At 43.0% G+C, this 27218-nt stretch overlaps 1 protein-coding gene across 2 annotated transcripts; it reads right to left on the minus strand.

The window, feature by feature from the left end:
• On the minus strand, positions 1-27013 carry LOC142590112 (cytosolic endo-beta-N-acetylglucosaminidase-like). Of its 2 annotated transcripts, XM_075701976.1 has the most exons (9): positions 26199-27006; positions 25112-25260; positions 23207-23355; positions 19893-20210; positions 16445-16548; positions 12265-12373; positions 8950-9137; positions 5367-5615; positions 1-380 (listed from the first exon to the last, which is right to left on the minus strand). In XM_075701976.1, exons 1-9 carry the CDS (start codon positions 26363-26365, stop codon positions 125-127), a joined length of 1689 nt encoding a protein of 562 aa, XP_075558091.1. In that variant the 5' UTR covers positions 26366-27006; the 3' UTR covers positions 1-124. The 2 variants fall into 2 exon arrangements, with proteins under 2 accessions (XP_075558091.1, XP_075558092.1); XM_075701977.1 differs by lacking the exons at positions 1-380; positions 5367-5615 and adding an exon at positions 6924-6985 and having other exon boundaries at positions 26199-27013.
• Positions 27014-27218: the final 205 nt, after the last annotated feature.

The raw sequence follows: 27218 nt of genomic DNA on the forward strand, positions 1-27218 counted from the left end.
TTGAGCAGGCTACGACTAGTTTAATGTATAAAGCCATCTTGTGCATGGCTGCACGTGGCAGGGGCTATTGGCACTCAACGTCGTCGTTGAACAGTTTCAAGTTCACACCACCGGTCTCCCCGTCCTAAACTCGCTGACGCTTTGTGTGCGGCTCGGCTTCATCACTCCGTGCCCCAATGTCGGGCACCGAGTCTTCCAAACCTTCGTCGCTGGAGCTCTTGTGCACTGTCTTGTGTCCAGATGCGTCGTCCGGTCGTTTCAAGACAAGTTCTCCCAACAGGCAACTACCGGCAACTGTTGAATCAAAGGACAACAAGAAGACGCCGATCTCTTCAAGTGTGGCACCACGGTCCTTCGCCAAATCCTTGACGAGGTACTTCCTGAAAGCAGCAAGGGTTGAGAGAAGTGAGTTGCTCGTTTGAACAGATGTGCGAGGGTCTCAAGTCCCTGAAATCATGGTGAGCACAGGGGAATCGCTAAGCACCAGCCGCCAAAAGAGTGCGGACCATGGGTTTTGCAAATACACTCAATTTTCTCCCTGGGTTGGCATTTAACCTGAAAATGAAGACCGCACTTCAGAATGTGCATGCGTTTAAAGTGGTCTGGCTGAGTTGCCATGAAATTTTTTTTTTTAGCAGAACCCCTGGTTTGCAAGCTTTTTAACATGAGTATGCGTTAAAGGGACACTGAAGAGAAAAACTGAATAGGTTTTAGACTGATAATGCAATCTTTCAAAACTCTATTTTCATTAGTTTTGCAGTATGAGGCTGATGGTAAGAAAAAATTACGGCCAGACACTTTTTGAATTGTGAATTGGAGCACCCAGCATAGGCACATCAGCGTTAGGTCGCAAATTGCAATTTTCTCGTATGTGTGTCACTGTGCAGCAGTAAAAAATTAGGGCAATTAGTGCAGTGCAAATAGTGCAAATTAGTGCAAATACCAAATAGCAGATCTTGAATCGAAAAGCCAAATATCAAATAGATATTTAATTTTATAAAATACATCGCAAAACTTAATGCTTACAAATTTTGGACAAGAAAATAGCGCTTAATATGCTCAGGAGTCTCCTAGCATTGCATAACAAGAATGTAGCAAGCTATCAGTAACTTAGGTACATGGAAATCAGAATATACAGTGCAGCCTACTCTTATTAAAGGGAAACCAAATTAGTATGCCAGCACTGATTACAGCTCAGTTCTAGTACGTGAAGGTCATGAAAATATTTTTTATCAATATAATTTATCTTGAATAAAACGTGTTTGTTTTTTCCTCTGAAATTAATAAATTAGTGATATTCCATTGTAACGAATACCAATGAGGTTCTCACTGTGATACGTAATGGAATTGTGTTTCACGGCAATCTTTCATTCATTGCACAGGAAGTTTTGCATTCCAATTTTTCTCCAAAATATACACAAGGGCTATCGCAACTCTACAGCAGGTAGGCTATCACCCTTTGATTGGACACTAAAAAGAAACACATAATCAATTTAGGCAGATGAAGTATATTCGTTCAAAGCTCTATCGTTGTTAATGTCACGGTAATATATTAAAGAGAAAACAAAGATCAAGTTCAGATTTTCTGTATTATTACTTATTTATTCTTATTCTTTTGCGCCAGAATTCCAGCACCAGTAGGTCAGTGTGACATCAGGGATTTCAAAGTGTCCTTTCGTATGTGGGACGTTGTGGTGCAGTAGCAGTTCTCTAAATTTGCTAAGTTCAGTCTTCGGCTCTTTTAGAATACAATGTAGTCCATTTTTAATGAGGGGGGGGGGGGGGACTAGAAGACGACGATGCCTAAAGAAAAAAATTCGCTCTTTTTTTTTATCCGCTCTTTCTTTTTTCTTTCTGGGCCACAGCAACGTCAGAAACACCTTTGATTGGCTGTCAGTGCAAGTATTGGACGTCTCTGCACTTATATTGTGACTGGAAACGGTGCGTGTACAATTATGGAACTCGTAACAGGCCCCGTTACAGTTTCATTACAGGGGTGATAGAAGGGCTCCAACCACCATGTCAGGAAATGACTGCCAGTACCGTTATTAGACGTCTCAGCGCTCGTACCGTGACTGGAGATGGCATGTGTGTGCATGTCTAATTAAGGAACATGTACTACATGTCCCTTGAACGCGTGGCCCTTTTACACTCCTAACACGCTTTGCCGCATAACAGGGCTAAATTGCGGCAAAGCTGACTTATAGAAACCGGCCATTATGCAAAGCACATATTAGACCTTCGCCACGCCCGCACTTCTTAACACATATGCCTCGATCTGAAGCCACTTGAGTTAGGCCTACACTGCCTACACACAAATGGCTTGGATTTAGGTCTGACTTCGGCTAGCTAACTAGTGCATAATGGCACTTATGATGCGGCTGTGCTGCACGAAGCATATTAAAATTTTGTTTTTGCGCGCAGTGGAGTTTAAACAGACTTTCGGGAGAATCATGGCCTTGTCCGTACAATCGGGGGAATCGGACGAAATTCGGGAATCTCCCGGAAAAATCAGGAGAGTTGGCAAGTATGCTATCAACATGATGGCTACTGGCCAGATTCCTTTAGGCATTGCGACAAGCAGTGCACCCAGCAGGACTAAATAACAAAGGAAGTCTCGTGAAGATGATGGTTTTTATTGGCATCGTCATTTATGACACATCCTTTAGGTACCTATGAAATGCAGAGACCTAAATGCTCACGAGACATCTTACTTTGAGGGGGCCCTGAAGTACTTTTTGAACACTGTAGACGTGTGTATCAATAGTTTAAATATTCACAGAATGTTTTTTACAACCCAGTCTCTGTTACAATGTTATCATCTTGCGCAAGCTGCATCTTTCTGCATCTGAAGTTTCTCAAATGTTATCGCTGGTTCTATCTGTTGTTTGTTGCCACTAAACCTTGTGTAGTGTCCCTGCATGCACGACGCGTGTTATTTAGTACTTTCCGGAAGGCACATGGGCACCAGCGATCATGCTGGGACCTTCGACGAGTCATGTATAAAAGCTGACGCGCTTGACCTGCAGTTCAGATTTTCAAAGATTGACGAGTGCGCTCACCGCTAGATTTCTGCTGAGTGTTACTTGTTTTTCTGGGAACAGACACAGGCAATAAAGAGTTATATTCATAACTCAGTTTTAGACGCTGTTTTTCTTCACCGTCAATACTATGTGACGATAGTTTAGAAGTCATTGCCGATCTCTCGTAGAGGCTGCCGTGAACATGCGAGCTAAATATTACCGCACTGCAGGCGGCAGCAAATTTACAATCTCCGGTCAGACACAGCGAGAAATCACCCGCTCTCACTTCTGCAATGCCGTCGTGCAGGGTCATCAGCAGCAGCTGGAATCACCAACGCTACTGGGTGATTTCGTGATCACGAGAGCATTGTCAGTGATGCAAAATTGCTAATTTTGAGTTGAGTAAATGAAAAACATAGATGTCTGCGATCTCCAAAAATAAGAAAACCCATTTTATCTCAGCACTGCACGCAGCTGCATCTGCTGTGAGTGGCCTTCTAGTGGCCTTCAATCTGGTAGCGTGGTCTACAGCGGCCACCCCGGGGTGCCGCGGTGAGCCCTTTCACCGCCGCGACACGCAACTTTTGGCGGGGGCTTTGCCCTCTTGGCTTCGCTGTGTCGCTTTTAGCGCGCTAGAGGAGACGAAAAGTGAAAGAAAGCCAAGTGTCGGTGCGATAGCTCCACTTATAGTTGAAGGATATGAAAAATTTTTGCAGCACGAGATTCGTGAGACGAGGTCCTTTAAGAGCGTGGCCGTTCTATGATCAGTTCAATATGCGCTTCAGGGCCCCCTTTAAACTACTGCTGTACATACACGAAAATAAAGTACATTCTCAAACAACTAATGCACCGGAATCACGTGCAATTTAGAAACCTAAGCATAAAATGACTGCTGTAGTAGCCAAACTATTTTATAGTACAGAAAAAATACTAAACATAATTGATGGAAAGATTGATTATTTCAAATCCTTCTTGTCATTCAGAAGTAGAGCGACCCTGTAACAAATATGTTGGCCTTTTCACTTGTATAATGTCCTTGAACATTACATCAGATAATCATGTTGCCATATTTCTGATTTCTCTAATGTTTTGCCCATAATACCTGTTTCTCACAATGCTCTTTTCGGTTGGTGCAACTTCAGTCTATTTAACAAATATGCATGTGAATATATGTATAAATTTGATTCCTTTCACTGTGTTCACTTTTTTAAAAAAGTTTTATTGTACAAGTCAAGTGTAATTTGAATGTTCTTAATCATCCTCTCACAGCTTTGTGAATACTTACTGGTTGGAACTGAACAGTTGTTCACAGTTACAAGTTATGTACTACTCGCACCTTAATTACAAGTGTGCAGAATCTGTCTGGCAGAACTGTTAATTGTCAAATTGTGTAGTTATGTATAGAGGGCCGAGACCCCATCCATCACGCATTGCTTGCCTTTTGTCTCAGCCTCCTCTTAGACCATCTCTGGGGGGGGGGGGGGGGGCCGAGTGGTGAATAATCATCACTTAGCGTGCTTGAGCTAACCAGATATTGTATACACGTACACCAGTCTGGCATTTTGTCTCTCTCTCCTGATTTTCTTCTCTTCGTGATGAATATGCCAGTGGTGCCATGTGGTTGAGGATAAGAATACCACGTGCCAATATTTGGGCAGCATGACAAACCCATCACAGAAGCCATGCTAGCATCACAGCTCAGCACAATGAAGGGCGCAGCAACACACGTTTGCACCGCAGCATGACTTCAAGTGCAGCAGGAGTAACTGAATGGAGGAAGACCATGAAGACTTAGAATGAAAACACTGCACCATGAAGATGCAGCAGGGGCGACACTCGATTACCAGCAACTACGCTCGTACACAGTGAATAACTTGTGGATCTTTTCGCTAGAAAAAGACTTGCGAACCGATACCTCTTAATACCAGACACTATTACACAGCTTCCCTGACTCCTTCAGTCATGAATTGAGACTGAGTGTTCAAAGTTTATGCACTTCCCCGTAAACAGAGCGAACTGTGCCGAAAATGTTTTGAATATGCACCAAAAATATTTAGGCCACATCACACCAGATGTTATAATTACAAAATTAAACAGGTTAACGATATCGACCTCTCATAAATGTTCTGAAATATTTGTTAAGTGTACTAGATGTAGTGGCTATTGTTACTATGAAGGCCTTTTAATGCAAGAAATAGCACTAATAACGGCCCCAAGACAGAGCAACATGTTGAGCTACTCGTCAAATCTGGTAGTGCGAATCTTGTATTATCTTCCCAACAATGGTGATTTATTTTATTGCCATCTTTCCTGGGGTTGAGCCAAGCTTTCTTCTCCACATACCTTGTCTGCCAATGGCAGCCACTGCCGGCAGAACTCTCGGCAGGCCTGTCGGAAACGTCACGTGTTGCCTCATAGCGTTCCTCGCTGGGGTTTGAGACTGCAGCGCCCAACAAGAGCTCTTCCTTCTTGCCCGACGCTGTCTGAACCTTCAACACGAGCGTGACGTCAAGGCGGTTCAAGCAGTCTCGGCTTGCGGCGAAGGTGTAGCTGACACTCAGAGACTCCAATGGCAGGTTGCAGGGAAACAACCTGTTACAGAACGTACAAGTAGCGCTGCTTTAAAAATATATATATAATCAACTACAAGACTATCGACAATGCATTGCTCATGCACACACAACTGCATATTCCCAAACAGTCAAACACCTTGTAAAGGAAAAAAAGAAAAAGCACGCATGCTTTTGGTCATATAGGTTTGCTTTTATAACAATCACACTCTCTACCGGCTGACGACACAGCAAAATAGGTATGGTGAAAAACAAAAATGCGCTGTTCTGCACGTTCAGCTCGTGTTCAAGAGGCTTGGAGTGAGTGGTTGCAAGCCATGACATCTCCAGCAGAAATTACGAAATGGAGACCTGGTGCAAGTGTCTACGTGAGTTGCAGGTATGGCCGTTAAGTCAGCGTGGGAACGACGGGTAGTACATGGATCGGCCCATAAGCTTCATCCTTCCGGCTTCAAAGAGCTTTGCGACTTCGCAAAATGATCCTCTTCAACGAAATGTAGTGATACAAATCCAACAGTTCAAAACGGTTATGCATGCGCCCAGTTTACTGCCTTTCGCACTTGGAAAGACGCGACCGATTGAAAAATTAGTCCAACAAAGGCAGATTGTTTGCATCACATTCTAGGTTCTTATGCGTGTTTCACACTACTAAACATTGTATAAATTTCGTTACCCTTTTCTTTCTTTCTTTCTTTTTTTTGTTTGCTTCTGCTAGATGTTTTTTATGGTTCCTAATGCCTTCATATATTTACATTGTACAGATTTCACTCATGCTTGAACTTTTTCGTCCCCCCCTATGTAATGCCCTAATGGGCCCTTAGGGTACTCAAATAAATAAATAAATAAATAAATAATGGCAAATAACTCCAGGAGAAAACCTAAAGCCATAAGCACAGAGATAAGGTAAGATATTGCACCTAGTTACACGAACCCGGTTATACTGAACTCACAAAAACACACCTATAAATTCAATACCCATATAGGGCATAATCAAACATAAACATTCTAAATAACTGGACAAGATAAAAGCACACACAATTTGTAACAGCACATTATTAACAAAATGAACCTACTTTTAGTTTTACTGTGGTAACAAAATAGTCCCGAACCTTCCTCTGATTAAATATGTTCGTTCCCTCGAAGAGCACACTTTTTTTTTTTTTTTTCACTTAGTCCAAGGACTTGTAGCAGCTGGGAATGCAACCCTCCAAGTTCGTGAAGAAGCGCTGGTACAGGGCGAGCACACACATCACATGGAAGCAGGTCTGAGATTCGATCACTTGGAATCTGAGTTGTTGTCCTTACTGTTCCCTTTCCTAGCATCCTGATTCACGATGTCGACGGTGAAGTCCTCACTCTGAAGTACGTCGAGCAGCAATGGCCAGTGGAGTCCTGGAATGAGGACACCACCCACTCGGCCTCAAGAGCAACGACCTCGATGGTCCAAATAAATGTTTTCTCTCTCTCTCTCTCTCTCTCATGGTCGCAGCACCTACGTCTGCAGACACAAACTGTTTGCCGCTGACCCATGAATGGCTTCTTGAAATGCTGACAACTCGCTCCAAACTTTGTAGAAACCAGCGACGGCTTCGTTGCACTCATCGGAACACTTTTCGTTGTCGTCACCGGGAACATGGAAACAAGCATGGCGGAAGCAGTTAAGGATCATTTCCTTTTTAATGGCCTCCCAGAATGCTGCAACGGCATGAGAATTTTCTCTGCGCGCTCGACTTGACAATTTTCCACTTCCCGGTGAACAACAAATTCTACTTCACACCAGCCATCATGCAAAAACAAAGGCAACACAGGGGGAACAGCACAACGATACGATGGTGTGAACCTCCACAGCCCGCAGAGGTGCAGAAAAGGATGCTACAACGACAAGAAACTCTGATTGGTTGTATGAGGAAGTGCTGCAGGGCAGGGTAGGGTAATTTTTTGGAGGAAGGTGCCTGTCTGTGGCGAAGCAGAGCCACGCGAGTGCAGCTGTGCTAAACAACTTTTTCCGAGAGGGGGTCTTGGCAGCTCGCCTGGCTGCCATGCGGGAAAGCCAACCTCTGGGGCCGGTTCGTTCTGTTTGAAGTGTGCCACTATATGGGTAGTGGCTGCTATTTTTGTTCGATGTAACCGTGCTCTTTGCTATTTATTCCCTGTAACCTTATGGTGTTCAGAAATGTTTCAATATAAGGGTAATTAGACGTGAACAGGTGTGATATAGTCGGGTTCTGCTGTACACACCATCGCCGCAGTAGCTGAACAATCACAGTGCGCCCGAGTTCCCTCTAGTAATTTTAGTAGGAAACCCCATGTATACATATACGGGCAAACAACCTGTTGATGAATGTACAGTAATTGTGGCTTGTAAAAGAAATCCAGCCTTTGGTCACATGACGAAGCACTCTATGTCAACAGCTTGGCAATTTCTTATGAACAGATTAGCAATTTGCTGCACCAAAGAATAACCTTAAGCGATCGGCTGCCAAAGCCAGCAAACTGCTGGGAGGAAGGCACTGCTGGTTTAAAGAAAACGGTTCGTAGATGTTGCGACAACCAATGTACACTGGATAAGCTTAGAAATGTTGTCAATAAACGGCACTCAGTGACCACTTCGGGCGTGGTCTGATTTGTCTTATTAGTTTACACCATAGTACTACAGTGGAACCCCAATTATATGACTTTCTCGGGACCACGTGAAAATGTTGTACAATCCCGGCATCGCATAACTCAATCAACAAAAATTATGCTATGCAAAAGAGCTGCGAGGAACTTCAATTTAAGTTATAGGCTAATACTCTACAGGACTCGGAGACCAAGACTGCCAAAAAATGTAAATGCGAAATGTATACTGCATTGCAGGTGCTAATCACACTTTATTGGAGAGATTTAGCATAACTTGTACCACAATCTGCGCCCGCCAGTATGCTAAAACCAATGCCTCCTCTCCTAGATGCCTGCCGCGTGAGCCGAGAAGCTGGTTCCTACCCCTCTCCTCTTTACTCTTCCCCACCCGGGTCGGCTGCGAGCGCTAGCTGGGTGGTCGCTGCCAACCTAAATCACGTAGCCCTGCCTCCGAGATTTTAGCGGCATCTGTTGTGATCCCGGAGGCAGGACCCGCGGTCTCTTGTCAAGCCATTGGTCAAGCTCAGGTCCGACTGTAGCCACACGTGGCCATTCATCTCTTTTTTTTTTCTTCTGCCACTCGAAAAGCCAAGCACCGGGTTTTGTGCACATTAGTACGAACTGTTTTGCTTGGGGCAAATTCTGACGTTTAAATACTTTACGCTGCGCACGGACGATCTACGGGAATGTCATCAGACGTACGATAGCGTCGCCACTGTGGAACCACTGGCTTTTACCTGAAGTAAGGACTGGCCCCTGGCTTTTCAGCGTCGGGGACAAAGCGCAGGAGGAGGCAGCTGCCGCCATTGTATGCATAATCTGTGCATACGACAACAGTTCCACAGCCCTCGCACAGCGAGCTGCCCTGGTCGCAGGGCTGGAGCTGCTGCTTGGACAGGTTGAACCACGACCCGCGCTGCACCACCTGCACCCAAAACACGCGAAAAAGTATGATAAACAACTCTTTGTGCCCCGACACGAAGTTGGCAGTCTTCTTTTTTTTTTTTGTTACTTGCATCTCAAATGCAACATTTGACAATTATTAAACATCAACTGCAGTGAAATTTCACTTCCTATAGATCAGTATTATATAAACGAGTAGCATGCATACTGTCGAAGCAATCACTACTGGCAAGATTGCAGGGCTGGCAATTGTTTCACTTTCTTATCGACAGCCTCTAACAGCTTCTGATTCCCATTAACAGCCGGGATCAAACACACAACCTCATATTCAGCAGCACAATGCCACAGCCACTGAGCCTACCGCGGCAGGTTACCCAGCACATAATCAGATGACATTGCCACCTGGTGGTTAGTGGATGTGACGCAGATCTCAGAACATGGCCTCCCAAGATTTTCAGCGTGCTGAAGGTGCCACCTGATTTTAGGACCCGTTGCTGCGCTGGTTCTGAACATTTCGGCATACGTGTAATCATGGCTAAGTGATAACGTAGCTTTTTTTTTCAGTTTCATTATTAAAAACATTTATCGCAAACTTAAGAAAAATACATCCGCTTGTATTCGAAAAGTAAACCTTGGCGTGGAGGCCACTCTATATCTGCGCTACCTGAAACTAGCCTTTGTACACACTCCAATATTTCGCCACAGTTGGTCCTTGAGTTTTATTTGGGTAAAAGAGCAGCTAAGACCGAAGAGTGCTGGAACTTCCATCACCACATGCACGGTCGATGGCTCCAAGGAATGCTGAGCAGAGCAGTGAATGGGACTAATATGTCTTTCCTTTTTTAGGGTATGTAAACATCCTTTAACTGTAGTGAACAATGATATATATGTGTAGTGAAACAAATAGTGAAAAACAGATGAAAAAAGCAAAGGCTGCCAAATGTTTACATAATGCTTGTTAGCCGGGCTAGTTGGTATGAGGTCATAATACAACAAATAGCACAAAATCAATGCAAGATTAGTGGAACAGACGACACTTCCAACTCAAGTACATCGCGCAGCAGTAAAAGATACATGAAGAGAAAAACATTGCAAAAGCAAGAAACATACACATCAAAAAATTATTACAACAGAGACTGCGGTACCTGTGTCGACGCGCCCAAGTTTGAATAAATTTAGCACCAGTATAATTCATTTCTCTAGTCTTGTCTTGTCTTTGCACTGTTTGCTGTAGTACATCACCAAATGCTTGTATTGTGTTGAGCTATGCTGTATGTGTAGGAAAGCAACATACCGAAATGCACACTGCCAACATATTTCATGATGGCAAAGAAAAAAATAGAATAGAAAAAAAGCTCTACTGGCATAAATTTGCTCAACAGGCAAGACTAATAGATGCGGCCAAGTTTTCAGTTACTTTGCAACAACCATAGTACGAAGTGTAAAGCGGTGACAAACAGAAGTGCAAATTTTGTTGTCTGCTCTTTTTGCCTGTTTGTTTATGGACATGCAGCCGATCTATAAACGAGCAGCAGTATTTTGGCAGCTGCAAACATTCATCCTTCAATCGCGGCTCGGTGTGGCACACACTCACCGATACCTTCACAAGATTGGACACGCACAAGACGCTGACTGTAGCGTCTGTCACACTCCCGAGACAATAGCTCACATACTTTGCGTGTGCCCTTAATATGCGGTCGAGCAAAGGACACTTAAGTCTACTGTTGACTGCTTGGGCTCCTGCCCCTTTTCGGAAGAGAAGATTTTAGGTGCGTGGAGAAGAGTTGACCATGCCCAAAGTGCCATAACGTCACTCTTGAACTTTCTAAGTGAGACTAGTTTAGACGATTATCTCTAGAATCTGTGAGACAAGCAGACAGTGCAAAATGTGTTTGCGCGTTAACATTTTGTGTGGACAAGATTACTCTTGCACGTATTGTGTGTACAGCGGGCATCTGCATATTGGACAATGTGTGTATATTAGCTCATTGGACCACAACATAATCGCCTGCCACCTACCTTTCCCTGTATTTCCCCACTTCCCCTTTCCCCAGTGAGCAGTAGCAGGCTGACCTCTCCTCCTTTCTCTTCATAAAATCTATTCCTCCCTCCCTTGGCAGCTGGCTGTGTGGCGAAGACTGTTGTTCAGAGCGGGCACAAGGAACAAATATGACTGTCAATACTGCCGTCTGCTCTCTATGGCAGCATCTGTGGCCTTGTTGCCTATAAACGCGCAGTTCCTCTATAGAAGGAAGGAAAAAAAACTATGTTAGCTTTTAATCCACAAGCCCTAGCTAGAACCATACTGCTAGTTTGTACTAATATTGCCAAGGACGAATGTGAATCATTCACAGAGCACTTTACTTTTCTCTCCAATAGCAAGTCATGCACGTCAGATTGTCATACTTTGCCAACTGCTATATTTGATGATCACTCATGCATATCATTTTGTAGTTTGCATTTGTTTTGGTGCTATGAGTGTAGAGAATATTATTGTAGCCACTTTACAACTGAGGAGGTTGGAAAAAAAATGATTAAGAGAACAATAATTTTTCCATGACTTTGCCTTATCTGGTGCTTACCATCTTATCTGTTACAGACAAACCTAGTTCACACAGTAACAATATTACTGATGGTTTCCTTGCACTTTGAAAAAAAAAAAAAAGACGAAGAAGAAGAGACTCTCTGCTTGCTTTTTTGCTCAGTGTTTCAATTGAATACGAAGAAAAACCGTGCAATCAGCAGGGCATTACATGAAAAATATGGCAAAGTAAAGAAAGGTCTGGAAATTTCATGTACTTTTCCATGGAAAAAACTTCGTATCTAAAGCATCATTTGAGAGGCTTCGAAATGCACTGAAAACATAGTGGGCCAGCCAAAATATTAAGGTTTGAATGAACCAGCAGCAGTTTAGAATTATTCGATCTTCGGTAAACCAAACATGGAGGATCTAATGCATTATCACACACAAAAATGCAATTAGAAAATTTTTTTATTACATCAGCATGTAACCGATACCTACTTGTAAACAAATACTGGACACAACGAAAGCATTTTCATGTTGCATGCGACTTCGTTACAACAATGTTTGGCTGTTCCCTGCTTTAATCACTGCAGTCGAATTCGTTAGAAAGACAGAAATGGCTAACCTTGCCATCATTGTAGAGGTTCTCCCCAAATCCCTGGCAGAAACTGGTGCGGAGAGGCAGCGTGCTCAGGCGCCACTTAGGACGACAATGCTCGGGGAAGTCCCAAAAACTGCGCGTGCACCAACATAACATAGTATAGTACAGTATAGTACAGTATAGTATAGTACAGTATAGTATAGTACAGTATAGTTTAAGTTTATTTTCCAGGTTCAACTGGAGGGTTTTCTGGCAAAAAGCTGCATGAGCAGCTTGACTCTGTCTGGAAAACCCCTACAAGCAGTAGCACACGAGTGGCACAGAAATCAGACGCACATATAGTGGTTACAGTCAGCAAAGAGAAAACGTTCACCAGTTATACATACAGTCTAACATTCCTTGCACAAAAATTTAAACAATAAAATCGAAAACAGAAACGCTCAAATGGTCATACAAATGTTCAGAATTAAATAATAGGAATAACCAAGCAAAACATAAAATTCACAAATGCTCAAATGCTCACAAACAACCAAACACGAAGAAACGACTTGTTCAACAAAGCGAGCAAAAGCTACAGAGTGATGGACGATATGGAAGTATTTCAGTTCATTTTATTACCTTAAAAAAAAATCTGGGGTTTCTACGTGCCAAAACCACGGTATGATTATGAGGTATGCCATAGTGGGGAACTCCAGATTAATTTTGATCACCTGGGGTTCCTTAATGAGCACCCAATGCATGATAGGGGGGCGTTCTTGCATTGTGCCCGCGTCGAAATGTGGCTGCTGCAGCCAGGATTTGGTGCCATGCCATCAAGCTTGGCAAAGCACAATGCCAAAGCCACTACGCCACCATGGCAGGTGGTGTTTTATCACCTTAAAGGTCGCTAATAAAAGGGGTATTACCTACGCATATAAGTATCTCCAGATATAAGTATCTGCAGGGGCAACTGGTTTGTGTAGAAAGCTATTCATAAAAGATCTAAGTTAAACATCATGTTTAAAGTTTATTTGAATTTAGAATGCATATACCATACACAAACATGTTTGAGACCTAGCAATATTGTATAAGAATCCCAAACCAAAATGAGGAAATAACTAAATAAGTATAGAAAAAAATGAGCAACATTAACAGCAATTAGCAAAACAAACATACAGACTGCACCTTTCCCTAATTGATCGATTTGTGCGGTTCGTCCCAAAACTGTGCAAAGGGTAAATTAGGGAAGGTGTAATGAAGGTCTCCAGATCAATTATGACCACCTGGAGTGGAGATCTTTATAATCACCTAAAGAAGCACTGAAACACTTTTTGAACATAGCAAAAAAAAAAAAAACACTGCCAATCTGTAGAAGAGGCTCCTGTGAATGTGAGTGAACTATTATTGCACTGCATGCTGCAGGGAATTTACAATTTCATGTCAAAAACAGCGAAAAGTCGCTTGCTCTTGCCTTTGCAATGTCATCATCGAAAGCAGCAAAACCCACCAACATCTAGTGGCCCATTTCGTGATCGCAAGAACATCCTTTGTAATACTACTATTGCCAATCCTGAGGTAAATAAATGAAATATACATATGTCCGCGATCTCAAAGAGAGAGAAAAAGAATTTCATCTTTGCACTGTCAGTCTACACACAACAGTTACGCATAGCTGCGTGGCCTACGAGATAGCAGCGGCGTGCTGCGTAGAGTAGGTGCTGCGGCCGGCACCGCGGACCTTCTCGCTGGCGAGATGCTCAACTTTTGGGCAGAGCCTTGCCCCCCTTGCCACCTTCCCTGCGTAGCTTCCAGAGCGCTAGTGCAGACAAAAGCAGAGAGAAAGCCAATCATCAGTGCAATATCTACGTGTCTAACTCCGCTTATACCCGATTTGAAATACGTTTGCGGCAGGAGATTCGTGAAGCGATGTCCTTTAATTGTGAGGCCATTCTAAGATTACCTAGAAAAGCGTTCCAGGGCCCCTTTAACCTACAGTAGCAAAGCGGTCTAAAGCAGTCCTCATGAAAGCAAAGTTGTTGCAGGAGTGGTGTCTCGTTACTAACTTATATTGTTTAAAACAAATGAAAGCATTACACTCTTCTCACCATTTCACGCTATCCTTACTTAAACGAGCGCCGACATGACATTTTCAATGTTTCATTTTCTGCATTAAATGATGGTCTGGAACTTCGATACCTTAAAACAAACATTGTCAAGCCCCAGAGGGCACTAAACAATTTGCTACAATAGTGTTTCTATGAACAACTTTCAGTTTTGTTTCGCAGAAGGTGCCCATGCGGGAACAGAACAGTGCGACGATTTGGCACTCATTCCGTCTCGCTTAGTGGTTTTGTTATACTGCTACATCACGCCACACAATGAGTAGAAGCATAATACACCACTGTGAAAACAGAATGAGTTGAAAAATGTTGCGACGCCCAACATGTTACTGCCCTCTGCGACACAACAGCACCGACACACACATCTGCGGAGAAACAAACTCAAGATTGGTTCGCAGAAAGCTTTAGGGCAAAAAATTTTGAGCATTCTAGCTTCCCAGTATTACTTTTTTTTTTTTTTTTGTGACAAATGTCCAGGTCCTTCACTTGTCACAAAAGAAATTCGAAAGCCAGTATATATTGTAACATCAGTAGGCTAATTCTCAATGCGTGATGTGCTCTGCCATTATTCATGTCCTGTACTAAAACCTTTATGTTTGCCAAGATATTCCATGTGCTCCTTATGTATGTCCTTAACTTTAGGGGTGACTGAAACATTTGTATCATCTTTGGATAAGTGCACCCAAATGCTGTCGTCACCATGCTGCCAGCCAGCGTTGAGTTGAGTACTCAACCTGCCCTGCGACAAGATCATGACGGCCTGAAGACATGTTCGCTTTGTTTGTTTTCTCTAATATCGTAGGGCGAACTTTTCAATGATGTTCATGCTCTAGCAACCTTGAATAGCATGGTCCAATAAAACAAAGCTATTTAGTATTACGGCCGAACCTGTGCCCACAACTCAAAGTCACTGTCCCCAGCATAACAGAAGTCAGCCAAGTTCTCCAAAGGCAACCACCAACTGCCCTCTATGTCCTGTTCTTCACTTAAAGCACATTCACACCGAAAGCGGAGCGTCTAAGCGGCCAAGCGGATTTTCAACGCGGCGAGGCGGTGAGCGCGCGCGCCTGTTCAGACCGGACGGCTTGCCTGGTGGCCCGCGTCGCAGGAAAGGCGGGGCATCTCGCAATTTCTTTAGCAATTTCAGGGACGTGCCGCCATCTCACAGCACTTTGGGTTTGTATGCGCACTTTCGATATTTTTTTCGTCATGGGTTGGCGAGCTCCCGTCCACTATCTACTTCTGCAAAATGATGAGCTCAGACGAAGAAGACGAGATCGTTGGCATTTTACTCGCCCCTTGTGTAGTCGCTTTTCAAGATTTGTTACTGCGTAACACAAGGACAAAAAAAGGTATAAAGCGACGACACGGCGCCGTGTCGTCGTTTTATACCTTCTTTTGTCTTTGTATTGCGTTGTGCTGTAACTAACCTTACTATGAATCCCAACCAACTGACCCAACTTGCCGTTTTGACGCTTTTCAAGAACAGAAACGAAAAACCCAGAGAAACACATTCGTTTACATTCATTCACCAGCGCTTCCTCAGTGTCAGGCTCTGATTGGCTGCGGCCAAAGCGGCCAACCTGCCCGCGCGGAAAAAATTGGTCGTTTACATTCATTCACCAGCGCTTCCTCAGTGTCGGGCTCTGATTGGCTGCGGCCAAAGCGGCCAACCTGTCCGCGCGGAAAAAATCGGTCCGGGCGCAATCCGGCCAAGCGGCCCCGTATTTTCCGCAAAGCGAAAAATCCGCGGCTGCTTGGCCAGATCCGCTTGTCTACTCCGCCTTCGGTATGAATGTGCCTTTACTCTCTTGATCAGCCCATAAACAGTGGCCTCCTATTCAACGTGCTCCTTGCGTGATCCCTCGTGTATGTTGCAATGCTGGCCGGTGAACCCAGCTGCTAGTGCTATGATGTTGCTCTTGAGCTTGCCATGATAAGATGCTTACGGTGTCCAAATTGAGTGGCAAAGGGCATGCTATGGATATGACCAAGTCTCAACCTGGCAAGTAGCTACTTCTACTACACTTACCACTTACCAAGTTTACCAGTGCTTCAGCAGACGTTTCACATTGGACAGACAATAAACCGCCTCTGAAACTCACCGGCATTGGTTTTCGGCGAATTTCCCCTTGTCTTGCGTCTCGTAGACCCAGCCGGCAGCAAATATGGCTGACGACAGACCGTGTTTGCGAGCCACTTCGACGGCCTTGCGAAGAAATTGAATTCATGTTACAGAGGTTGGCGCAGTTGTCTTCCACACAGCGCATTCATCAAAGAGCGCCAATTAGAAAAATTAAGACGTTCCACCTCTGATCAATGCAATCACCAAGTGACCACAACAGGACCGATAGCTTCACGAAGGCAAAAAAGTTGTTGCAGGACTGGTGTCTCATTACTATCCAAAATTGTTTAAATACAATGGAAATATTCCACTGTGCTCATATTTTGTACTATATACTTATTCTGCGCTCGATGCCAATTCAAGTTTGCCTTAGTTCAACGTTATATACTAAAACCTTAGCCTCTGCTAGCAAAATCTGTGTGCATTTTATGTATGTATTGAACTTTGTGGGAAATAATTAAAAAAAACCGTGGTCACCCGGCTGACTTGCATGCATAAGTGTGGCACCGACTGATAATGTAAAGGGATTATGGGCAATAAAGAACTGAATTATTAAATAGAATTACTATTAATAGTAGTAGCAGTAGTACAATATTAAAGGTGGGAAAGAGAATAAAGGGCGAGACACTATCACATGGCAAAGTTAAACGAGGGAGCAAGCAGGCAGGCCAGGTTGTTTAAATGTACAGAGTGTAGTCATGTTTATCTGCACTCTTTTACTTTCATATTGATTTTTTTCATCAGTAAAATGAAGAAAACCTCTCCACAATAAAGTTCAACAACAAGCATCCTGTTCTGAGAACATTCCAGTGGATTTAGTGCTACAGCACCAAAAGTATTTGAAACTAGAAATAACATGATTCTTTCTGGGACATATTCAAGGAACTAGAGTGAACATCTCCTTCATGTTCCATTGTATATGTGTGCACAACCAAATGCTATATATTATCTGTGCTAAGGACTACTAGCACCGTTTACGTGAATGCTACACAGTCAATGAAGCAACTAGTGCAATTTGGGTTGAGCTGCAATAAGCTGGTGACTAAGCTTTCTACACGATTTTGCTCATTAATGCATGTTGTACCAGTTATTGGGCATTGAAGGGGTTAACCTTCGCCTTTGGTCAAGCATACATATAAAATCCTGCCTTGGAGCAGAAATAAAAATGAAAGCTTCTACAGTCGAGCCTCATTAATATGTAGTGGCATTCAACACAAAAAATATCTTCATTATATTCAATATTTATTATAGGCATGCATTAGTTACATGCTGATGTCGGCAAGAAACTTATTAAATTTACTTTGTTATATCCAATACTTTTTTATATCTGTGTTTGTTATATTGAAGCCTGAATGTATTTCGAAATGCAAGTGTAACAAAAATCCTTAAAGGCCAACTGCAATGAAATTTTGGACCACATAAGAAGCCTAGATTTAGCCACAGAATAAATTTTGTGTGAAATTTTACGTTTGAAAAACGAGTGGATGCGAAACGAAGGGCTTGCAGGAGGCATACTTGATACCAAAATGCAGAAAGAAAGAAAGAAAGAAAATAATTAAAAAAAATAGTCATTACTGCGGGCCAGAAGTGACACATGACCTCCAAGGTTAGGCAGCACCTGTGGTTGCCCTAGGCACACTGAAATACCTCAATGAGTCGACATGCTGGGACTTGCACCATAGCCACTAAGCACCAGGCGCACGCATAATCTGGTTAGGCGTTATTAAAGGGCTGCTAATAAGAAATTTGGACAATTACCAACTCCCAAATTCATCAATATTGCTTCAGTAGTGTATACTACTCGTTTATTACGAATTTAGCCAAAGTGAAATTTTGTTGCAGTTAGCCTTTAAAGGCCAACTGTAAGGAAATTTCATTTTCGCTAAATTTGCAATAAATGAGTAGCATAAAATTTCGGACCGCGTAATAAGCCTAGTTTAGGATAATGCAGATACAGTGTAGCCTCCATGCAAAATTTGAGATCTGTAATACGAGCAGGAGCGTAACAAAAACCTTGTGAAAATACCTGTTTTTGATACCGACGGAAAAAAAACAATAACCCCATCATTACCGCTTGCCAGAAGTGACGCATGATCTAGCACGCACTACTCTTTGGCTTGACATCCAAGATAAGGTGTCACCCAGGCATACCCATAGCACACTGAAAAATATCTGAGGTAACATTCTGGGACTGGCATCATGGCGACAACCAGAAGGCACATACGTCATCTGCTTAGGTGTTGTTTAAAGGCTGCTAACAATAGAACTACATACAATTACAAGCCCTGTGGCTTTGCCAAGAATGCTTCAGTAGTACATACTTCTCCTTTATAAGAAATTTAGTTAAAGGGAATTTTCGTTGCAGTGGGTCTATACTGCTGGTACTGAACCTTTTGCATAACAAATTTTGCACAGGCATAGAGCACCAGCAGTGACAATAAACTTATGCTTGTGTAATATAACTTAAAATTTCATATTACCAACACGACATAAGATACCTTGGACATCTGATGTGTTCTTGCATGAGTCTCTCAGTAAACTAGCAGCATCCATAATGACCCGCTACTATATATTAAGTGAAACTGAGAAGACCGCTATTAAACAAACAAGAGAGAGAGAGGGTTGAACTGATCAATATTAGTTAAAACAAAGAATGTCACCAAGTTCGTCAAATGAGTCATCAAGAGGTCATCAACTTATAGTCTCAAATTAAGCCTGTGTGAATCTCCACCACAGAGTAATCAAAGAAATAAAGTTGCTCGTAATGAAATTGACAGTAACTGTTTCTTATACTGATAAAGAATGCTGTCAGTAGACTTGACTGACTCCTGCCTCAGCTGCACATGCCTTTGCACCAACAACACCCTGGCCAGCACAACTGAGAGATTTCACACTAGAGAAAGTAAAGGAGGACTACTGTATTTACTCGTGTAGGACCCACCTTCGTTTAAGACCTGTAACCTCCATTTTCGAGGCAAAAAAAAATATTTTAAAAAGGTTTTAACCAAAGATTGCATTTTGAATGCATGGTATCTGGTATCAGTTCATATTGCCACTAAATGTTTTAAAGTTGCTAGGACATCTACCAGCATGGATTCATCGATGATTACCATCTTTTGGTGTATGCGAATAGGTACTAGTGTGTTCCGGTGATGATGGTAGCAATGTTAAGAACAGGAGCACTGAAAAATGAAGTGGAACTTTACCCACACTGCTGAATCTTGAATAAAAGTGTGTGCAGTCTGTAGCCAGTGTTTGCATTATCCTGCTAATCATTCATAACGTCCTCCGCAGTTCTAGCGGTTAGCCATGCCCAACTCGTGTAAGAGTCACACTTTGCTAAGATTACAAAAAATGTTTAAATTTAAACGGGGTTCTTACACATACACATGTAAATTATATTACTGTAGCCTAGTCTCAGTCCTAACCTTGAACGTTTCATAGCCGCCAGCATACTTTGTCTTCCGTGCAAACACGTCGATGCCAACGTAGACATCGGTCTTACGGCTCCCCGCGAGGGTCGCAGACTTCTGGAGCATCTTCTCGGTCCAGGCATAGTTGAGGAAGATGCCATCGCAGAGGTCGAAGAAGCATGAGTTCTTGCTGTTTAACTCATTCTGCCAGTCTAGCTTCCCGTTCAGCAGGACACTGTCATACCAGATGACCAACGAACCAGGCACGGCATGGTGGGTTTCCAAAGTGACAGCCTTTAGGAACTCTTTGAGGAACGGGCCACTGCTCTTATCCTGGAGACAAGCATGGTAGTCTTATCGGAAGGTGCTTGTACCAAGAAAGTATTACATAAGTTAAGTGAGCAGAAAGCATATTTGGCGCCAGCAAACAAGGACGGAAGGGAGAAGACACCACAATGCGCTAACTTCAACAACTTCATTTTCGGGAAATGCACCTATATAACCCATGCACAGTGGCGCCACCTTATCCAAATCTTACTCATCCAAAAAAGCCGTCTCTTTATCTAACAAGTCGACTGAAGGGGCACTAACACACGTGTCACTATTCTGCCAGATAGCCTGAGCCTCAATAATCTCTCGCATATCTTTATCTTTGTGCTTCGCAAAAACCCGGCAGGATCCATACACCGGCGCACAGCCGCATTCCTGACAGTGGGTCGACAAATGACCGTATTGCTTATTTTTCACATTTTGGCAATGTTCCCGTAATCGGCACTATAAAGATGCACAAAGATAAAGATGTGCGAGAGATTATTGATGCTCAGGCTATCTGGCGGAATAGTGACACGTGTGTTAGTGCCCCTTCAGTCGACTTGTTAGATAAAGAGACGGCTTTTTTGGATGAGTAAGATTTGGATAAGGTGGCGCCACTGTGCATGGGTTATATAGGTGTATTTCCTGAAAATGAAGTTGTTGAAGTTAGCGCATTGTGGTGTCTTCTACCTTCCGTCCTTGTTTGCTGGCGCTAAATATGCTTTCAGTTTACCAACACGCCCAACAAATGGCAATGCTTAAGTGAGCAATTGTTAAGTTTTTTGCATGACAAAGCTACACCTAGAATATGAGGAAATTTGTGGTGGACTCTATGTAACATTGCCTGGGGTTCTTCAAAGAGAGGCAAGATTTAATGTAGCCACAATGGCTGGGAATGAAATTTGAGCTGCAATAGTGAATAACCTTTCTACAATGCCAAAAAGCCCCTCTCACTATGATAAGCGGCTTGGTACACCAGAAAATACACCACAGCAAAAGATGGGTGGCAATGCTGCCTCGAAGTCCCCACACCAGCTCATCACGAAGACATGGATTTAGAAGGGGTCTACTCAGGCCTGGTCTCTCTCTCTCTCTCTCTTCTTTTTTTTATCGGTAAGGGTGAACTAAAATGTGTTTCAAGAGACCCAAAGCATGAACTTGGCGAGTTTCAAGAACATTTTCTAAGCCATAAAGTTCCAAGTCACACGAGCTTGGCATGACCTTCCAGATTCTATATTCTTTGACAGGTGGCAAATCACATCGATTCTGACAACGAAATGGCGCAGATAGTGCCTGCACTTTACCGGCGGTGCCAGCTATGTGTAGAGCGGTGATCGTGTCACATGATGCGCGGTCTTTTAGTCTGTCGTGCAGATTGGCCTTATGATAACCCAACTGCTGCAAAATCGGTTTAGCCCTTCTGTGTTTCAATATCTGGAGAAAAAAAAAATAGAGCTTTTTGTGCAATAAATAAAATATTGCCACAAAACACAGGTCCACTATTGAACCGAGAACCTCATTGATATTCTACAATATGTCAATAGTTCATTAGTTTCAGAGAAAAAAAAGAGCACTTGGTTCTATTCAACAAACATTCTTTGATAAAGAATATTTTCCAGACCTTCATGTACTAGAACTGAGCTGCAATCAGTACTAGCATTCTAATTTGGTGTTCCCTTCAATAGGAGTAGACCATATGCTGTATATCTTGATTTCTGTGTACCTAAGTTACTGATAGCTTGCAACATTCTTGTTATGCAATGCTAGGACACTCCCAAGCATGTGCAGCACCACATTTTCTTGTCCACAATTTGTAAGCATTAAATTTTGGAAAAATATTCTGCTATTCGAGTTGTTTTTTTCTTGATGGATTTGATATTCTATTCGGTTTTCACACATCTCTAGATATTTCCTGTTAAACACAGTTTGCCAGAAATAAGCTGTTGGAACTTGGAAAGGCAAAAAAACATGCCTTTCACACTAATGCATTTGAGACATCTGCATTGCCATGTGCCATTGTATTATGGAACAATCTTCCAGATCATATCACAAACATTCCAAGATGCCAAAATCTTGAACTGCTGGATAGGCTGTATCTTCAGCAAAAGAATTGTATTCTTGGCTACGTATTGCTGTTTATGCAGAACCAGAACATTATGCGTCGTCCTTAACATTGTATAACAATATTTGTTTTCAGAGTACATTTTTATGTATATCTTGCAACTGAAAGTTTGCGTTTATTGTTTTTTTACTGTATATAGTCTTGACTGCTCCTTGTTGAAACAAAAAGTGCATCCCCCACACACACAATATTTCCATGTCGGAACCTGTGAGGTACTTGTATAAATAAATAAATAAAAGTGCAAAGTCGTTTCAGACTTGAAAGAAAAGGAGACTATTCCAATCACCAAAACCTGACATAGTGATATTGTGAAACCAGACTCAATTAACACATACACACACACTCTCACTGTGCTTCTAAAAGCAGAGTCCATTCCACACACGATGGGACAAGAGGGGTTCCCACTGCTGCATTCCCAATTTGGCAGCTTTTGGCAACACATTAACTGTATGACCTCCAACTACCGCACCAGGCTTTTTGGCAACACATTCAGTGTATGGCCTTCTACCACCACACCAAGTTGAATGGCACACTCTCGAGCTGTTTGTGACACCATGTGACTGTCACCTCAGCTTTCAGTGATGTGAAATCCTCTCCTTTTACACGTCCGAAGTTGTGCTGCACTTGGTGCGTGTATTGCACGGGCCCTTTAAAAGGTCCCGTAATTAATCAGTTGTGGCATGCCCGAGAAACCGAGGCTTCGTACTTTAATTTTGGAGTTACCAACTAACCATATTTGGAGTTAGGCAACTAACCATAAAAGCAAAAAAATGAGCATGCCATGAAATTTTTTTCTTAGTACTTCTTTAAAAAATATTTCTGCAGTCATGGAACACTTATGCGCTGTCACTGCAGTTGCTATACACAACAGTGAGAAGTTTCACACAGCGCTAACCATTTCACTCTCAATGTTGATGAGCCACCCATCAAACTTGTAAGCAGCAGCAATGAGGGCAAGCTGAGATGCAACTTTGGAACTGAGGTTGCCTTCCCTGATTTCGTTGAGGATCTTGGTGCCAGGCTCTGCCTCCACAATAAAGGTACCTGGAAAGCCAGAGGCAGTGCAAAAACATTGAGGCCTGTGGCGAGGTAAGGTACCCTCATTTTGTAAGCACCCGCCATATGTCACCATAAAGTCAAACGAGCACATTCTTACAGTACGTCCCGGAAAGCTGTAAACATTCGCCTATAAACAGTAATTCAAAAGTGCTAAAGTGTCTTGTATTGCGATCGTCCTTTTGCGTTTATTGAGAATGTTTTATTCATTATGTCTATATTTTAACACACAGCATTCTTTGCCTCCATCTTGGCCCTTTGTGGTAGGTTAGATAAGCAGGTTCCTGTGTAGCCCTGCTTTAAGAAAAATAAAATAATTTGTGACTTATCTGGGAATAAAACCTCCACCAACGAGCACAGCAGCCAGGTTCATTAACCATTAGGCCATTATCATGTGCATGCTTCTCCGATTCTAAATCCAGCCAGCTCTTCGAAACCTTCAGCGCGTTCGCCCCATGCTACTTGATCGTCTTCTTTCCTTATGACAGCTTGCACTTTGAGGCGCCGTGTTAGACTGCTATAGATCTGGGATGAGCCCACTTTGCCCAGTACTTTTCTCATAGCAGCTTACGCTACACTGAAGCTGTGCAATGTTCTAGAGACTTCGTGACCACCAAATGAATCAAGGTTTAACATTTCTTTGCCAAAGTAGAAACGTTGTCATAATTTTAACGTACACTGCATGAAATAGCCATATGTACTATCGCACTCGGTACAAGCCACAACGCACGATTGCTTTGCCACATGCTTTTGCATTGTAGCTCATACTGAGTGCGATAGTACATAGGATTGTACAACATGTAGCCGGTGATAATATCACAATCAGTGTTTCTCTCACTTATGCTCATCCACTGCCTATGTAGAACCCAACAATCGCGATGTCGCAGGCTTGCATAGAACGGCCAGAGTAGAAGTCAAGCCACTTCCACCGTACGATTGTCGACAACGTAGTTGTTGTCATGCTGCCTTTGTCATGCTTTCACGCACTTACGCCCACAACCCACACACTCAACTACTCAATTTACAGGCGCATGTTGACCTACCCGGTATTGTCTTGCGGAACCCCAAACAATGCTGGATAAGCAGGTACCGGCAAAATCATAACACAGGTTCCCACAGTGCGTGGAATCTGGAGAGGTCCTTTTTTTCTTTTTGTTATTTTGATTATCTTTATGTACTACTACGCTGTTCGTATGGTGCTGGTAATGCATATACACCATGGAATGTTTTGTTGGGACCCTTTGACAGTATTGTTGGGTCCTGAGAGCATGTTCCTTTTTGAACATGGATAGACTTCTCAATAATAAAACAAACTCAAGGTAAAAAAACAAAATGCGAGTCTCAGTGTGCAATGAACGTTCACCGGCTACTGCACACTTCATTCTCAGCACTACCACGGAGTTACAAAAGATAGAGTCTACACATGGCTACGATGGCACATCAGCGTATTATCGTGATGCAAGAAGATTTCAAAATTTCGCTTTATGACGTTACCCATATATGAGCTTTTTTTTTCTTGTACAGTGGTTACAGGAGACTGCAGAACTTCCATGTTTCTCTATGCCATATTAAAAAAACTTCTTCAAACTTGGTCATCCAGCAGTGGATTTCAAACTACCACTACCGCTACCACAACTCTGCAGAATTCTGTTCTCTGAAGAGAAAACTGATCTGCAGTTGCCCTGAGGAACATTCAATAGCCAAGGTTTACCTTTCACAAGGAGAGTAAGTCCATCAAGCTCACCTAAAACTTTGACGCCGTGTTTGTGTCCAGCAGAGATCCAGCCGGGAGGCGGGATCGTGACCATGTAGTGGGAGAAGTAGACAAAGCTATCTATCAGCTGCCAATGGTGGAACCGGTAGCTGTCGTGCTTTTCGCAGCCATGGATAAACCTGTGATCAACATGACTTTATAGTTTTCGTTATCTCGGAAATAGTTACTCACATATGTTTATTCAGCTCTGTGGCAGAACTTGTTCCCAACTTTCGTTTGTGTGAATGTGTGCGTTAGGCGTTTGAGAATACTCAAAATTTCGGATATGAATAGAACGGCCTTTGCTATGCCATTGGTATTGATTTGAGAACTCACTGTTCAAATGGTCGAATATAAGATCATGTTCTTAATGTTTCTGTTAATGTCATAAAAGATAGCACTACTTGCAGGAGTGTAAAGATGAAAACACCGAGGTAAGTTTGGACTGTTCCGAGAGGCTTTGCTACAGAAGATCCACAGCTGTTGGGCTGAGGCACCAGCTCCTAAGCAAATGCACGGAGCAGATAACTTGCCTGCTCAATCATTTCCAGTCATTCAATAAGAATGCCTTACTGCTTTTAAGCAGCGTATGAATTTGTTGCCTTGATTATGGCAAAGCAATTTATCATTTGGCCAGACTCGTCACGCTTGCATTTTAATGTCATGTCCAGTGCTGTACGTAGTAGTATAACACTAATCTTTTTCAATGAACACAACATTTATTGGGATCTGGTGATGTACTGCTCCCTCGTTTTGTCATTGTTATAGTGCACCAAATTACTGACAGCACAGTTACAAGCTCCTCAGCTGACAGGCCGCCCAATTATATAAAGAACACTGTACGCACGCATAAAATAATTGATGTAAATAAACTGTTCTCTTTAAGCGGACTCAACGCAATTTTTACATTTGGCTTTGTTCAGAATCGAATGAGCGGTATTTAATTCAATATTCGAAGGCCGTTTTCCTCGAATATTCGCATCCAATTCAGAAGGTGTGCGCGCGCGTTTGTATATTGCACTAAACATTCACGATGTGCAAGTTTTTTGCATAGCGGCCTCGATCCTGTAGTACTCGCCTGTCTTCAAGGTAGCCGCCCATCATGTCGTGGCAGAAGAGAATTTTCGGATCATTCGGTCCGCCCCGCTTTATGTCCCTGAGCGGTTCCACAGAGCACAGTAACGGTTCCTTGAAATCGAGGAGTTCACCCAGCGTCTTCAGCGGGCCGATCTCCCGGTCAGTCATTGCGAATGTTCTACGACACTTTCAGGTAGTCAAGAAGGCCACGGTCCTAGTGAAATGGTCAATACGTCAAAATTCTGCACCAATCGACAAAAGAACGAACAGCTGACGCTCAGGCGCAGCGTCTCTATACTCTTCTTCTTTTACTTGGCTCTCATAAACTCTCCTCCTTCTTAGCCAACAAATATGTAGCTCATACCCACAATCAGGTGGGCTACCAAGGTAACTTCAAGAGATAATCGGAAATTAATTTTCAGGACTGGTGAGTGAGGGATTTCGTAGATTGCGCGAACAAGCGCTCGCCGATTTGCGCGCGCAACCGGGGTTTGTTGCGAATGGACTAAACCACGACACCGCCAACAGACTTGAAGCGATGTTCGCTTATCTTCGCCACATACTGCTGAAGTGGTGCTGTACTCTGTGAGGAAGCATAGCTGGCATAGCTTTTGAAGCTAGCTGACACGCTACCCAAGCCGACACGTGGAACACTCAGTGGCACCGCCAGCATAACATACTTGTACTTTCTGTTTCGAATTCGAAACTTGAAGCTAAGCATTTCGACAGAATTGCCTGTCTGGTTCCAACTGTCTGCCTCTCTGGTTCCAGACTGACTCCAACCAAATAGCTGAATTTTATTAGCCCGACGTTTCGGAGCCCATTCGGCTCCTTCAGAGGTTGTTCTGTTGCTTATACAACTCTATGGTTGTTCTTTGGGGGTGGCGGTGTGCAGCATTTAAAGGGTCTCTTGTAAAGACCCCTTAAACAAAAAACAAAAGACAAAAGATCCTTTAAACGCTGCACACAGCCACCCCCGAAGAACAACCCCTGAAGAAGGAGCCGAATGGTCTCCGAAACG

Source organism: Dermacentor variabilis, chromosome 8 (genome assembly GCF_050947875.1).
Source record: "Dermacentor variabilis isolate Ectoservices chromosome 8, ASM5094787v1, whole genome shotgun sequence".
Classification (NCBI taxonomy): domain Eukaryota; kingdom Metazoa; phylum Arthropoda; class Arachnida; order Ixodida; family Ixodidae; genus Dermacentor; species Dermacentor variabilis.

Excerpts from the sequence above, each read along its gene's own strand:
- LOC142590112 (XM_075701976.1), bottom strand. The coding sequence starts at position 26,365 with ATGACTGACCGGGAGATCGGCCCGCTGAAGACGCTGGGTGAACTCCTC. Across the intron at positions 20,211-23,206 it reads TCAACATTGAGAGTGAAATG|GATAAGAGCAGTGGCCCGTT; the intron begins GTTAGCGCTGTG and ends GCTTGTCTCCAG. Across the intron at positions 12,374-16,444 it reads TTCGCCGAAAACCAATGCCG|TTTTTGGGACTTCCCCGAGC; the intron begins GTGAGTTTCAGA and ends GTGCACGCGCAG.